The following is a 16,597-nucleotide window of genomic DNA, read 5'->3' on the forward strand; positions in this document are numbered from 1 at the left end:
AATAAAGGTATGAAAGCTGTTACTGTGATGGTACCTCTTCAAAGAGTACACATTTGTAACTGAAGAATACTTATTTATACCTCAAGGGTGCATATTAGTACCTAAATAGTACAAAAGTGTACCTCCTGAAATTTGTAGGTGCTATTACATACTGTACCTTTGAGGTACCAACATAGACCCTTTAAGTACAAATGTGTACCTTTTGAAAAGGTACAACCCCAGTGACAGCTCTCATACCTTTATTTCTGAGAGTGTATGAATCAAGTAAAGGGTGGGTAATTTCAATTTTTAGATGAACTATCCCTTTTACTTGCAATAACCAGTATCAGTAATGAAGTCCTGTAGGACAATTTGCAGAACTAGATGCAATAGGGGAATAGAAGTGCTTGATTTTTGAATATGGTTTATTTAGCCCACATGGTCATATGATGATTCAAACGAGGCTTGATGGGAATAAAGTAAAAGTGAAGGAAGCATCATCAACTGTAAAAGGGAAGTCATTGCTGTTGGCTTCTGAGCTTAGGGATTTGAGACTGACACATTTAAATATTGCTTACTGCAGGGAGCCAAGAGAGTGGGAGACAGGCAGAGAGACAGGATTTAGGGAAGACAGAGAAAGGGGAAAACATATTTATAAATGCAAGATCTCCAGGACAGAGATGTATCAAAATGAATGCATCCAATTCCATGATTCTATTTCCTGATAAACATACCTGTATGATTGTAGGGGGATTGCTATGTAGTTATTAAAGGGACAATTCACACAAAGTCATTTACTCTCCCTCTTGTGGTTTTAAACATTGAGTTTTTTATTCTGTTGAACACAAAAGAAGATATTTTGAAGAATGCTAGTTGCGGGTACCCATCTGCTTCCATATTAAGGGAAAAATATGTATCTCAGCAACCAACATTTTTCAAAATATCTTCTTTAGTGTTCAAGTGAAGGGTGAGTAAATGATGACAGAATTTTCTTTTTTTATGTGTGAACTATCCCTTTTTTAGCGCCTTTCTGGTATCCCTTTTTAAGGTCTTCTGGTGACTAGGGAGACTTCTAATATCATTTACTCATCTTGTTTCAGACTCTTATTTTGCAGAGCACATAATAATATAGTTTGAAATCAAAGGTTCATCAAAATGTTGTGTTCATCAGAAGAATAGGTTGTGATATGCATGTTTGGAATGACCTGGAGGTAAGAAAGGACTTGGTGACAGAATATGCAACTATATATGTGACACTGGTATTTTTTTGTGAATAAAAATCTTTTTAAAAATACAATGAGTCAAAATAAGGGTGACACAGTGGTGCAGTGGGTAGTGTTGTTGCCTCACAGCAAGAAGGTCGCTGGTTCGAGCCCCGGCTGGTTTAGTTGGTATTTCTGTATAGAGTTTGCATGTTCTCCTCGTGTGGGTTTCCTCCAGGTGCTCTGGTTTCCCTCACAGTCCAAAGATATGTGCAGGTGAATTGAATAAGCTAAATTGGCCGTAGTGTACGAGTTTAAATGCAAGAGTGTATGGGTGTTTCCCAGTGCTGGGTTGTGGCTGGAAAGACATCTGCTGTGTAAAACATATGCTGGATAAGTTGGCAGTTGATTCCGCTGTGGCGACCCCTGATTAATAAAGGAAATAAGCCAAAAATAAAATAAATAAATGATGAGTCAAAATAATCTATTTTTATTTTATGCCACAAATCATTCAAATAATTAAATATGCATTAATATGTATTAATTAATATGCATTGCTGAGAACTTAAGGATAACTTTGAAAGCACTTTTCTCAATATTTAGATTTTTCTGAACCCTCAGATTTCAGATTTTAGTTTTATCTCATCCAAATATTACTATATTATTATTTCATTTCAACTGTCAAAACTGACAGTTATAAACATACAGGGCTGGTGCGTCCATAGAAGCGTCCTAGGTGGCTGCCAAGGGTGGCAGAATAGTGAGAGCAGCGTCCACTACCAAAAATGTAGTGCACATAGAGTAAAAGTATCTGTTGTAAATATGACTCAAAGTATGAGTAAAAAGACCTTTTAAAAGTACTTAAAAAGAGTAGTGAGTATTAAACTGTAAAAGGCTGATGCGTTTACATGCAATTTGTACAGGAATGTGTACGTAACATTCTGTAGTGCATCTAGTTATTGTTTAAGGCTGTTTAGCGATTTCAGTGATCATACAGTCGACATCCTTAATTTTTTCATCAGTGACATGCAATCTATAAACAGTCTCTGCTGCATTTATAAAGCATCTGTGTCTTCACGTAGTTCAGTATGATGCGATTTACTTTCATTTACTACAGAGTTCTTTTTCTACTCAGCCAAATCGCCATAAACAAAATAAATAAATAAGTAAAGTAGTGACTGCAGGCTGAGGCAAATAGTGGAGTAAAAGTACCGATACAGCACTAAAAATGTACTTAAGGGAAAGTAAAAGTACACATTTTTAAAACTACTTAACAAATTACAATTCCTGAGAAAACCGACTCAATTACAGTACTTTTGGTATATGTAATTTGATACTTTACACCACTGCAAATCACATATAAGTTTTGAGTGAACTGTCCCTTTAAGGGTTTGTTGTTAATAGCCTTTAGCCGAAGCAATGGTAATAGTAACTAATCCAGTAATCAATAAAGAAGCAAATCAATAAAATGACGAGCCAATAAAAGACTCTCATACACTGTAACTGCACACCCTCTTCCTAATGTTCACTTGAATTGTGTTCTATAAGACACCTGTCTTCATGACTGAGACCAATCAATAACACATATTGTTGATTTGTGAACAATTGAATTGGTTATACAGTACATTTAAAGGGATAGTTCACCCAAAAATGAAATTTCAGTCACTATTTACTCTGCTTTAAGTGGTCCATGAGTTTCTTTATTCTGTTGAACACAAATGAATACATTTTGAAGAAAGATGAAAACCTGCACTCAATGATTTCCATAGTAGAAAAAAATACTATAGAAGTCAATGATTACACAATTCCAACATTCTTTAAAATATCTTCTTTTGCGTTCAACACTCAAACAGGTTTGAAACAAGTAAAGATTGAGTAAACGATGACAGAATTTTCCTTTTTTTGCGTGAACTATCCCTTTAATGAAGTTTCATACGTAAACAGATCAGTGGCAAATTCACTTGCAAGCAGTCTTTACCTTCATCCTGGTTTTATTGAATCAATTCCAGTGTAGTATTTACTCCATTCAAGCCCACTTGACAAACAGATCGGTCAATAAATTAGTCAATAATATTGCATTCCCTCCACACAATCGTCAGCTCATTCATACACACCTCAGCAAGGACAGTGAATGCACAGAGCAGGGGGTTAGATGTGGAGATAGCCAACCGGAGACGCAGAGTAGATGGAATCAGTGCATGAAGGAGGAGGAGTTTATCCTCCGAATACCTTGGTAACAAGCAAGCTCAGTGTCTAGGAAGGAAAAAGGTGGGGGGACACGGCGGCTCTTGATTCACTGTACTGACTGTGACTGTGATGTGTGGCACGTTGATACAGCATTGGGTCGAGTGCAAAAAATGATGTGTCGGTCTTGATTAGCTCTGCATGTTAACTAACACACACATACTTGACCTCTTTTCCTTTTTTGTCAGAATCTTGCGAGCTTTACAGCCTGTCTTTATTCCTCAACACATCACCGATTCTCGCTTTTTAAGCAGGAGCGAGTGTGTGAGCGAGGGAAGAGAGAGGGAGGGAGAGAGAATGAGAGGAGGGGGGGAGCAGGCTGTGGAAAGCAGGGGCTGGGAGCTGTCTGGCTGGTGACAAGGGCAGAGAGAGAGAGAGAGAGAGAGAGAGAGAGAGAGAGAGAGGCAGGAGATGGAGATAGAAGCAGGGTATTCCTGCACGGTGTCGTTCTGCGTGGGTTTGAAGAAGACCTTCAGCTGGAGAGATCTGAGAGACCCTTGTTCATGATGCGTGACTCGTCTGAAGCTGTAGCGTGAGATGCACCTTCCTCTCTAGAACGAAGGCATGGTCGATTTGTGTGTCTTGCGTTTATTGACATCCCCGACTGGTTGACGCACTGATCACCGGAGGCGTGATGGATGGACTCCATGTGGGGACACTGGGATCTCTCTCTGTGGACTTGCTGTAAACGCTTCCATTGGTCCATGTGGCATGTAGACTGACTCTTCAGTTCGACTCTACGGTCTGTCAGCATCTCCTCCACACATACACACACACCGTGGAGCAGGTTGGTGAAACAATGTGCCTTGATCTGAGATTAACAGATCTGCATGTCTCCCAGATGTAATTTTACTCTTTGTCGTCCTTGAAGGAATCTTCGAGCATCTCGTGCATTGTCATTATTTTTTGCCTCTGAATATCTGCCTCTTGTTGAATGTAGTCAATGGAATCGGGAGCATGCTTTTCATGCAGGTGTGGAGAGGTGGGCACATGTCTGCATGCTTAAAATAGGTGTGAGAAGACCAGAGACGAGCAATGTGAAGAGAATGAAGTCTGGGATGAAATGTGAACGAGTGAAAGAGAGCAATTACATTTGCTAATTTCCCCCCCACTTTAAAGAAGAAGATTGTCTTGTTTTTGACAAACTTGCCTGAATTTTTTATCGTTAAATTCTGTGGAAACCACTGAACTAGTGAAGTACAAGATTATTTGATTCTTTAAATTCATTTTCTGTCCTTGATCTGTTGAGTAAATTCTGGACCACATGAACCGCACCGGGACGTCACAGTCAAAAACCACCTACCTTATCTCCCTCACCTTGGTAAAGGTAGAAACTGCTGAGGAAAATGAGTTGGAGAAGTCCAGGCCGGCTGTGGAGGGAGCCGTGTACAATACTGATGGTGCAAAACATCTCAAGCACCCTGGATCCAATAATGAGGGTGAGGAACGCCAGAAAATGGGTGAGGCTGTTGAGGCAGGAGAATCTATCAAATTCTCTGTGGAACAGGAAATACTCCAAAGCCCGAGGGAAGACAAGGCACTTTTTGCAGATGGTGTTCAGTGTGGTGATAGACAAAAATCAATGATCTCACCCACCACAGAAAACGGAAGAGCCAGAGAATCCAGTGGAGTCCCCCAAACCTCTTATCCCAGGGATGTTGCCAGACATCTAGGTGACATCCCAGTTCGTGCCACCCAGCGGCCTGTGTCTCTACTTAAAACCCATGGTGGAGGCCGTGAACTGAAGGAGTGCAGAGAGAACATCCATGCCTCTTCCAAGAGCCTTGACCGTAAGGACAGCCGAACAAGGATCCAGTCCCCAACCAGCCCAACTCCCGGATCTTTCCGTGCATCGTGGGCTGTAAGCGAGGTGAAACCTTGTGATGATGACCTTAAAGTAGTAGGTGTCGGGATGAAGAGGCCGACTGAAGGGGACATCATAGCCATGCGAACCCAAAGCCCTCGAGCTGAGAGATTAAAAGCGGGATCTACATCTCTTCCGACCCCTGTCGCCTTGATTACCAAGCCTCAACGCAAAGGAAAGAGTCGCACACTGGATAATAGTGACCTGAACTGTCTGTCTGAGGACCTCCTGAAGTGCAAAGGTGGCCAAATGGTGCCTGATTATAGAACAGCTCAGTCCCAGGGGGCTTCAGCACGTGATCGCAAGATGTTAAGATTTATTAGTGGCATTTTTACCAAGAGCACTCCAGTTGCAGTCAGCACAACCATTGTGACCCCGGTTTATAGCCTTCAGAGGGAATCCAGTGAAGAGGAAGGTAGGACAACATGGCTTATTCATCCACACACATCCAAACCTCTTCTGGAATCTTACATATCCAATATTTTGATTGTTTATCAAAAATATAATTTCTGTCTTGCCCTTTATGCGATTTTAAACCTGTATCTTTTTTTTTACATTGAAATGAATTGAAAATAAGTATGTGGGCCCTGTGGATATTATCTGATCTGGATATCATCTTATCTTCTCTATTTCCACAGAAGAAAGAAACATCACACAGGGTTTAGAGCAGGGGTGCCCAAACTCAGTCCTGGAGGGCAGATATCCTGCAGATTTTTGCTCCAACTTGCCTCAACACACCTGCATAGATGTTTCTAGAAAGCTTAGTAAGTGATTGATTAGCTACCCCAGGTGTGTCTGATTTGGGTTGGAGCTAAAATCTCCAAGAAACCGGCCCTCCAGGACTGAGATTGGTGAGCTCTGATATACACTATCAAACTTTATTGACAATGAATGACAGGGCAATCAACATATGGCCACCAACAAATAATTTATAAATAAAGAATCAGGCTGTCTTTGAGTTGCATTCCAGTTCAATTGCAATCAAATTTTTTAAGCGCTTCACTCGCTAACTTCCCTCCTTTTTGTTCCAATGAACGTAGGTCATTGATTACATCAAACAAGTGTCCACTACTGGCGGAACTTCTGAAAGGGTTTAAATTAAATGCCCTAAACCCGGGGTGCCCAAACTTGGTCCTGGAGGTCTGGTGTCCTGCAGATTTTATCTCCAACTTGCCTCAACACACCTGCATAGATGTTTCTAGAAAGCCTAGTAAGAGCTTGATTAGCTAGCCCAGGTGTATCTGATTGGGGTTGGAACTAAACTTGGCAGGACACCAGACCTCCAGGACCAAGATTGAGAACCCCTAGTTTATAAAGACTTTGCGGTGAATTATCCAAAGTGTGAAGTGTCTCGATGTTTCAGTTCTCATTTATCTAAAAAAAAGGATGTGTACGTCTGTCCACACATTCTTATGCCTAAGGTTGACGAGTTAAGGCATTGAAAGCATCCTAGCCTTTTCTTTACAACCACCCCCTACTGTGTCTGGAGAAAATCGGAATGGGAAACAAATTTGATAATACCCATGCCACAGGCAGCATCATTTTGCCCAACATCCTAATCCCATCTTTCATGTTACGCCCACTTCCTGTTTTCTGATCTTAGTCTTTTATGGAAGCTTCAATCCTTTCATCACCAGCCTCTTAATTTTAAACCATATCCAGCCATGAATTTCTGTGCTCTAAATGGGAACTGAAAACATTGGAAGCACATGAAATAACATAGAGATGCACATATCTTAAGCCTCGGGCGGTCAGGTGGATGATTTGAAATTCACTTTTACACTACTCAACCAATTCAAACCAAGCTAAAACACTGCCTATATGCAAAGCCTGTTGAGCAAAGATCATTTTCAGATGTTTATATTCCCAAACATAATAGATTTACCATAATAGAAATCCTCATTATTGAATAGACTGATAATTACACAAGTGAAACTGTGGTCTATATGCTACGAGCAAAAGGTCTGATGTGTCAGTACACACCACGCATGCGCGCACAAAATATTTACGTATGTGTTCTCCAAGTGAACAGAAGCAGCGGCTGGAGGTGGGGTTGTCATGGCAACAGGGAGGGCTGAGAGAGTTGCCTGTTGTGTGGCTGTGTTATGCCAGGGAGCGAGCCACAGATGAAATGAATGGGAGTGAGGGTATGCGAGGAGGGGAAAAAAAGATCGAGAATGTCACACATAGAGCGTCCGTTTAGACGGATAGGGGGTTGCATGTTGTATTTGGCTAATAAGGATGGCACTGTCTGAATGCACTGCCTCGACTCCTGATGTGCCCCGCCATACAATGACCTCATAGAATTGCGCTGAATTCGGAGGGGGGTTAAGCCTCTTCCGTTGTGTCGTGGGTGGCGTGTGAGAGAGGAAACTGCGAATGACACGAGTGCCAACTTAGATTGTACGCTGATCTAAGCTGTGAACTCCTGCATCTGCGCGTCGTGAGTTGCTTTAATCAGTGTATGCTGCTCATAAGGGTGTATTGCACAGCCCCCCCTTTCCTTTCAAATAATTCCTCTCATCTACCGCACAGCTGTGGAAAATACAATAAAAAATTGTCAATGTGAAATGCCCCTCTATGATTGGGCGCTGGGTCTTAACCACTGGTAGAGAACACAGAGAGTGTGTTAAGACTTCCAGTGTAAAAGATAAAGGGGTGTGGGTGCTCAGTGCTCTGCTGCATGGATACACCTGCAGTCCTTCACGCCTTGTGAATTATCAGAGATTTATAACACCTCCAAATGAACTGTCATCCGAGGCTATGGTGCAAGCAAATTCTCTTCAGTGCATCGCAGAAATGTGCAACAGAAGGGCAAGGCCTGATGTGTGTTTGAGGAGTCACACGTTGGCGTACAAAACTGGCAACATCCTAAGGCCTAAACTGACTTTGATGGTCATGAAAGAAAATGTGGCTTGACGTGAAGGGAGACGATAATGTCATTACTTTAGCCGTTCAGCGCTTGGTGGTTGTGAGTGTTGTGATCAGCGTGTAATCATAAGATTGTGTCAAAGTTGCTCTTCTTGTAAGCGAGTCATCTGAATTTTCGTGTCAATAAAGTGGGTGGGATTTCGCCAAATAGGATGCGATCCTGGATAGATCCTTTTCACATTTGCGGGTTTCTCAGTAGCAGAAGGCATCATGGTTGGACAAATCTATATATTAAAAACTTTCAAGGATTTAAAAAGCTGATGAGCATTAAACACGTCATAACAGTCCTGTGAAAAGCGTCCATTAACATCTATGTTGATGCTTGAACATCATTCAATCATTATCTTTTCGGCTTAGTCCCTTTATTAATCAGGGTTTGCCACAGTGGAATAAACCGGCAACTTATCCAGCATATGTTTTACATAGCGAATGTGCTTCCAGCTGCAACCCCTTACTGGGAAACATCCATACACACTCTTTCACTACGGACAATTTGGCTTACAATATCGCATGATTTTGGACTTGTGGGGGAAACCAGAGCACCCGGAGGAAACCAACGCGAACAAAGGGATAACATGCAAACTCCACACAGAAATGCTAACTGACCCAACCGGGACTTGAACCAGCGACCCTCTTGCTGTGAGGCGATTGTGCTACCCACTGCGCCACCGTGCTGCCCACTTGAACATCATTCCTGTTCGAAAATATAAACCTAACCCTAAATTATTCCCCAAATCAGAGGGGATTGATAGTGATTATGTAGAAGCACAAAACCATAACTTTAAGCCTAAATCTAACATAAACTGTAAACTTATTCCTTAAATCTGATTGGCTGATTGTTCAACATATCTGTTACGGCTGTTGATTCAGGATCATGTCCTATTTGGGGAAATAAAATAAAAAAATGTCATTCACAAGTGTCTAGAAAAGGGAATTTAAAGAGTCCCTCTGAAACCTAAACACATGTTTCAGATGTTAGTATCAGTCTTAATATCCTTAAAACAAAAAAAACACCCAGCAGGCACAGGACGTCAACATGAATTCAGATTTATGGTGTACCCCAATGTTGTGGGGATGTTGCATCTTGTTTGGAAATGAAAATCTGGTTGACATCAGACTGATGTTAATGTCTAATGTCCAACCTATAATCAACCAAATATCAACATCTAATGATGTTATAGCTTGACGTTGTGTGGACGCTACTACTATGACGTCTATCAGATGATGGATTCTGGTTGCTATACCTGATGAATAAATGTCAGTATTTGATGTCAAAATAACGTTGGTTTAAGATGTTGGATTGGCATTGGATTTTGGTCACTTTCATACACAAATCAACCAAATATCAACGTCATTGATGTCATTATTGGATGTCAAAATAATGTTGTACTTAGACAATGGCTAGACATTGAATTTTGGTCACCAGACACCTAAATCTAACCTAATATTAACATCTTATGACGTTGTGTTCCTGCTGGGCTGATACTAATATCTAAAAATCTATCTTGGTTTCATCTTCTATAAGCTAGTTTGCTCAAAAACAGTGAAAAATGCATTTAGAAGATCCTAAACACCCAAACGTCTGTCTAAATGGTTCAACAATCACCTCACACTTTAGTTTCTAATCAAATCTTCTGACCAATCAATGGCTGTCTACTATCAGACATGACCCACCCCCTTCAAGATGTTACTCGTTTTCTTTTTAAGTTATGAACTTAAGCACTCTCACTGGCAGATCTGTGATAAAAAACAAAACACTATTTGCTGTTTTTAAAAAGGGGAGGAGCTACTATCTGTCCCGCCCTGTTTTCATGTTTCAGTTGAAATCATGTGACACATCTTACAGAAATGCACTTTTCAATGCACTCCACAGGACATTTAAGCCGTAGATCAATATGAGAGATCAGTTTTAGAAAATAAGAATATAGTAGCTGAGATATAATATTCATAAATTCTCAAATATGATTCATCAATCTATTTTTCTCTTGAGCTTTTATTAGTGGTGCTTGCTGAGCACCTCTTCCACTGTGCTGAAAATACACCCCAAATTTGATCTAAAATTGTAAAAGCACTTAGAAGGTATGAGACTCTTCCTGTTCCCCTTTTTCGGTAACTAACTTAGTCATGGGAACATTATTTAGTTGACTTTATATGCCTCAAACGGTTGCTTGCAATTCTGCATTTTCAGTTTCTTGGCGTAATATTTAGCAAATCTTGACGAAGCCTAAAAAAACTATATATTTGTTTTAATTATTTAATCCAATATAGTGAACTTCCTGTAGGATGGAGTTAATTATGTAAAATTAGGAGGAGAAATGGATATGAGCAATATCACATGAGTAGCAGTGCGATATGGCTGTAGACTGCAGGCCGAGTGTCTTAGAGTCCCACCAGTGATGATATACAGCCATATTGCACTGCTACAAGTGTGATATTGAGTTTATACAACAGTACGACACAGTGGTGATTTTAGTTAAATGGCACCCTGGGTGAAACCACCCCAAACATACTTCCTCCCCATCCCCCAAGAAACTGGATTCTCAGACTTTTGCATGAATATTAATTATGACAGTTCTATAGAATACAAAAAAATATGTTTTATAGAATTATCTGCTGTCTTAGACCCGACTTATGACCGAGAATTAATGTTATGAAGTCTTAGTTACCTCACTGACTCATTATTACTCCTTTCTGCTTCATAGCCATGCTTATGGTCAAATTAACATTATCGTCAAATGATTTAGTTTTGTCGACTTGCATGTCGACTCATATCGGCATGCAAGTAAACAACTGGGATCAGGAGCAGTGTGTGTGAGGCGTGCAGGAATGGCTTTCTGCACACATGCATCAATTTGTTTTCACCAGCGATGTTTCAGTTGCACATAAAGAATAACAAACTTATGTGTGCAAAAGACGTCAAATATAAAAACTTTACTCTGGGATAATCACTCTAAATTAATACACCTGCATAAAATAAATCTTATCTCAAAGCTGTTACAGGGGCACTTTTTTTTTGCACCGTCTCCACATGCCGCCCACAGCAAAATGACGCCCATATTGCCCATGCCTAAATCCACCACTGGTCCGATGTTTTAATCATGTATATAAAAAAGAAAATCATACACAGAGAGTCTCAAAATCCTTTTGTATGAGGAACTACATTCTTCCACCATTAATTCACATCTGCAGCTGACGTCAGAACAGCAGAAACCATTGCTACTTCACAAACATCACTTTAGAGCTCGTATTTGAATGATTCTCTAGCATAATGCCAAAATGAGGACAAAACAGGTGATTTTGCTCACATTTTAAGATTTTAAGGCTGAACGACATGAAATGGCATCAGTCTACAGAGATTCCCCAGTATTTCTCTGTTGCAATCGGGAGATCACAATAATTAGCCCCAAAAAAGCACAGCACAATCACTACCAGATTACTGTTGTGTTTGTGATAAGGAAAAAAGCTAAACACATGCGGGCATTTTTTCTTTCTTTCTTTTTACTGAACTAGTCTCATTAGAAACAGATAGCCAACCAAAAAGTAACTCAGGGTTATACAAAGAGTGGCCAAGAGGCCAATATCACACTTAAATCCCTACAATTACTGTATAAATACAACACTACAACAAAGAAAGAGCGAGATCGACTTAGAACGTCACTTACCAGATTTATAATGATTTGATCAGCTGTAGTATGTAGTTTTAAGCAAAGTTTTTATTATGCGATCTTTGTCGCCATCTTGTGGATAGATAACATCAACGACTTTGAAATTATAATTATTTAAAATAAACCATACCTGCCAACACTCCCGTTTTTCCCGTGAGTCTCCCGTATTTCAGACCCATCTCCCGTTTTGTTCTGTCTACACCTACACATTACAGCACAGTCTCACGGCAATTCGTAACTTTTTGATTTAGTGGCTAATTCGCACGAATTCGTACGATCTAATTCGTACAATTTAGTACGATTTTCTCATCCCCCAATGACGGTTGGGTTTAGGAGTTTGGTTAGGTGCCACGCCTCCTTTTTAAAATCGTACAATTCCGTACGACTGAACTCGTATGAATTCGTACGAATTAGCCACTAAACTGACAAAACGTAAAATATTTACGTTTTCTCGTGAGATCAGGCTGCACATTCCCACTCTTCCGCCTTTGCCTCACATACACCCCCCCAACCCTGTCAAGTGTTGGCAGGTATGAAATAAACACTTAAAATAAACTGCTTAGTTTCAATCTAAAATACATTCTTGTCTTAAACAGCCTCAAAAGTACATTATGTTGTCGAACAGCAGCAATATTTGCCAAACTGTAGTCCTCGGCTTGCCACTCCTGTGGGTGTAGTAATACACAAGAGTGAAGAGGCTGTACGAGTTCTGATATTGCAGAATATCACACTGCTATCAGCCAATCAGATTTAAAAGCCAAACAGAACTGTTGTGTGTATATATATATATATATATATATATATATATATATATATATATATATATATATATATATATATATATATATATATATACATATATATATATATATATATATATATATATATATATATATATATACATATATATATATACATATATATATATATATATATATATATATATATATATATATATATATATATATATATATATATATATATATATATATATGTATATATATATATATGTATATATGTATATATATATATGTATATATATATTTAATTTATATTTGTCAATACATCTTAAAATACTGTGTATACTTCATTGTAAATTGGTTCATCCATTATGCATTGCTTCATGGGATTGTAATTCTTTTACTCTATAGCTTTTACACAGCTTTTGCATTTTCTTTTACACCTACTTTTTGTTCAATTTTTATATTTCAAGTCATAGTGTGTAATGTTGACGTTCTCCTTGAAGCTGGTTGATTTGATTGATGGCTTATATAACTCTAAGGCTTATAATGCACACTAATGCATGCTTTTTTGAAAGTTGGCTGATTAAATATAGCCTTGTACTTTAACCAATGCATTTAAACACACAGCAACACATTAAAAGACACTTAAAACACCCTAGCAACTGCATCTGAGAACACCTGGCAACCTGCTACTGTATAGAGTTGGCATGTTTTGCCCCAGTTTGTTGTGCCTATAGTGCATATACAGATTCTGGTAAGAAATATTTGTCACATTAAAGTGATGGTAATTTAAGGCCTCTAATATGCTGATTTGGTATTCAATAACCATTTCTTTTTTGCGCACGTTTTGTTTTGATGAAAATAAGATGCATGAAGTTTAGTCCTAATACTGACTTCTCTTTTTTCAGCATCATGCGCCAATAGCCAGGAATGGACTCTAACTCGCACTATTCCAGAACTGCGATTGGTAAGTAAACCAAAAATATGTATAAAAATGATATACTCTTATATTCACACTAAAAAATGCTGTAAAATGTACAGTATTACTGGTAATTTTGGTTGCCAGTGTTACTGAAAAATTTACAAGTGCACTGTAAATTAACAATAACAATTGTGCTGAATAACTACAGCACAGATGTAATTGTTATTTACAGTGCGCTTGTACATTTTGCCAATAATACTGTAAAAACTGCCAGTAATACTGCAAAATTTACAACCGCACTCTAAATTGTACAGTATTACTGTTGGTTTTACAGCAAGTTTTTACAGTGTGCATATACTCTTAAAAAAATAAAAGTTCCAAGTGTGTTTTTTGCAGCGATGCCACAGAAGAACCATTTTCAGTTCCCTAAAGAACTGTACTGTGACATCACAATGCATTTTCTCACAACACAAACAATTTACCAAAACACAATGCATTTTCTCACAACACAAACAATTTACCAAAACACAATGCATTTTATCACAACACAAACAATTTAAGAAAACGCGCTACATTTTCTCACAACACAAACAATTTACCAAAACACAATGCATTTTCTCACAACACAAACAATTTAAGAAAACGCGCTACATTTTCTCACAACACAAACAATTTACCAAAACACAATGCATTTTCTCACAACACAAACAATTTAAGAAAACGCGCTACATTTTCTCACAACACAAACAATTTACCAAAACACAATGCATTTTCTCACAACACAAACAATTTACCAAAACACACTGCATTTTCTCACAACACAAACAATTTAAGAAAACACCCTGCATTTTCTCACAACACAAACAATTTACCAAAACACAATAAATTTTCTCACAACACAAACAATTTACCAAAACGCACTGCATTTTCTCACAACACAAACAATTTAAGAAAACGCACTGCATTTTCTTACAACACAAACAATTTACCAAAACACAATGCATTTTCTCACAACAAAAACAATTTACCAAAACACACTGCATTTTCTCACAACACAAACAATTTAAGAAAACACCCTGCATTTTCTCACAACACAAACAATTTACCAAAACACAATGCATTTTCTCACAACACAAACAATTTACCAAAACGCACTGCATTTTCTCACAACACAAACAATTTAAGAAAACGCACTGCATTTTCTCACAACACAAACGATTTACCAAAACACAATGCATTTTCTCACAACACAAACAATTTAAGAAAACGCACTGCATTTTCTCACAACACAAACGATTTACCAAAACACAATGCATTTTCTCACAACACAAACGATTTACCAAAACGTCCTGCATTTTCTCACAACACAAACGATTTACCAAAACGTCCTGCATTTTCTCACAACACAAACCATTTTCCAAAACACAATAAATTTTCTCACAACACAAACAATTTATGAAAACGCCCTGCATTTTCTCACAACACAAACAATTTACGAAAACGCGCTACACTTTCTCACAACACAAACAATTTATGAAAATGCCCTGCATTTTCTCACAACACAAACGATTTAAGAAAAGCCCTGCATTTTCTCACAACACAAACAATTTACCAAAACACAATGCATTTTCTCACAACACAAACAATTTACCAAAACGCACTGCATTTTCTCACAACACAAACGATTTACCAAAACGCACTGCATTTTCTCACAACACAAACGATTTACCAAAACACACTGCATTTTCTCACAACACAAACGATTTACCAAAACACAATGCATTTTCTCACAACACAAACAATTTACCAAAACGCACTGCATTTTCTCACAACACAAACGATTTACCAAAACACACTGCATTTTCTCACAACACAAACAATTTAAGAAAACGCACTGCATTTTCTTACAACACAAACAATTTACCAAAACACAATGCATTTTCTCACAACAAAAACAATTTACCAAAACGCACTGCATTTTCTCACAACACAAACGATTTACCAAAACGCACTGCATTTTCTCACAACAAAAACAATTTACCAAAACGCACTGCATTTTCTCACAACACAAACAATTTACCAAAACACAATGCATTTTCTCACAACAAAAACAATTTACCAAAACACACTGCATTTTCTCACAACACAAACAATTTAAGAAAACACCCTGCATTTTCTCACAACACAAACAATTTACCAAAACACAATGCATTTTCTCACAACACAAACAATTTACCAAAACGCACTGCATTTTCTCACAACACAAACAATTTAAGAAAACGCACTGCATTTTCTCACAACACAAACGATTTACCAAAACGTCCTGCATTTTCTCACAACACAAACCATTTTCCAAAACACAATGCATTTTCTCACAACACAAACAATTTACGAAAACGCGCTACACTTTCTCACAACACAAACAATTTATGAAAATGCCCTGCATTTTCTCACAACACAAACAATTTATGAAAACGCGCTACATTTTCTCACAACACGAACGATTTACAAAAACACAATGCATTTTCTCACAACACAAACGATTTAAGAAAACGCCCTGCATTTTCTCACAACACAAACAATTTACCAAAACACAATGCATTTTCTCACAACACAAACAATTTACCAAAACGCACTGCATTTTCTCACAACACAAACAATTTACCAAAACACAATGCATTTTCTCACAACACAAACAATTTACCAAAACACAATGCATTTTCTCACAACACAAACAATTTACCAAAACGCACTGCATTTTCTCACAACACAAACGATTTACCAAAACGTCCTGCATTTTCTCACAACACAAACGATTTACCAAAACGTCCTGCATTTTCTCACAACACAAACAATTTACCAAAACACAATGCATTTTCTCACAACACAAACGATTTACCAAAACACACTGCATTTTCTCACAACACAAACAATTTATGAAAATGCCCTGCATTTTCTCACAACACAAACAATTTACCAAAACGCACTGCATTTTCTCACAACACAAACGATTTACCAAAACGTCCTGCATTTTCTCACAACACAAA

The 16,597-nt window shown here is 38.3% G+C and overlaps 1 protein-coding gene across 5 annotated transcripts in view; it reads left to right on the forward strand.

Annotated features, from left to right (window-relative positions):
- agap2 (ArfGAP with GTPase domain, ankyrin repeat and PH domain 2) overlaps positions 1-16,597 on the forward strand; it is a 55,000-nt gene that overhangs the window by 7,863 nt on the left and 30,540 nt on the right. For 3 of the 5 annotated variants that reach the window (XM_056449488.1, XM_056449489.1, XM_056449490.1), the window contains exons 1-2: positions 3,823-5,704; positions 13,537-13,595. In XM_056449488.1, coding sequence (XP_056305463.1) covers positions 4,690-5,704; positions 13,537-13,595 — 1,074 coding nt within the window. In that variant the 5' untranslated portion in view covers positions 3,823-4,689. Of the gene's footprint in view, positions 1-3,822; positions 5,705-13,536; positions 13,596-16,597 lie in introns of those variants that run through there. The other 2 variants (XM_056449491.1, XM_056449492.1) reach the window with 1 other exon arrangement.

Source organism: Danio aesculapii, chromosome 23 (assembly GCF_903798145.1).
Source record: "Danio aesculapii chromosome 23, fDanAes4.1, whole genome shotgun sequence".
NCBI classification, from domain to species: Eukaryota; Metazoa; Chordata; class Actinopteri; order Cypriniformes; family Danionidae; genus Danio; species Danio aesculapii.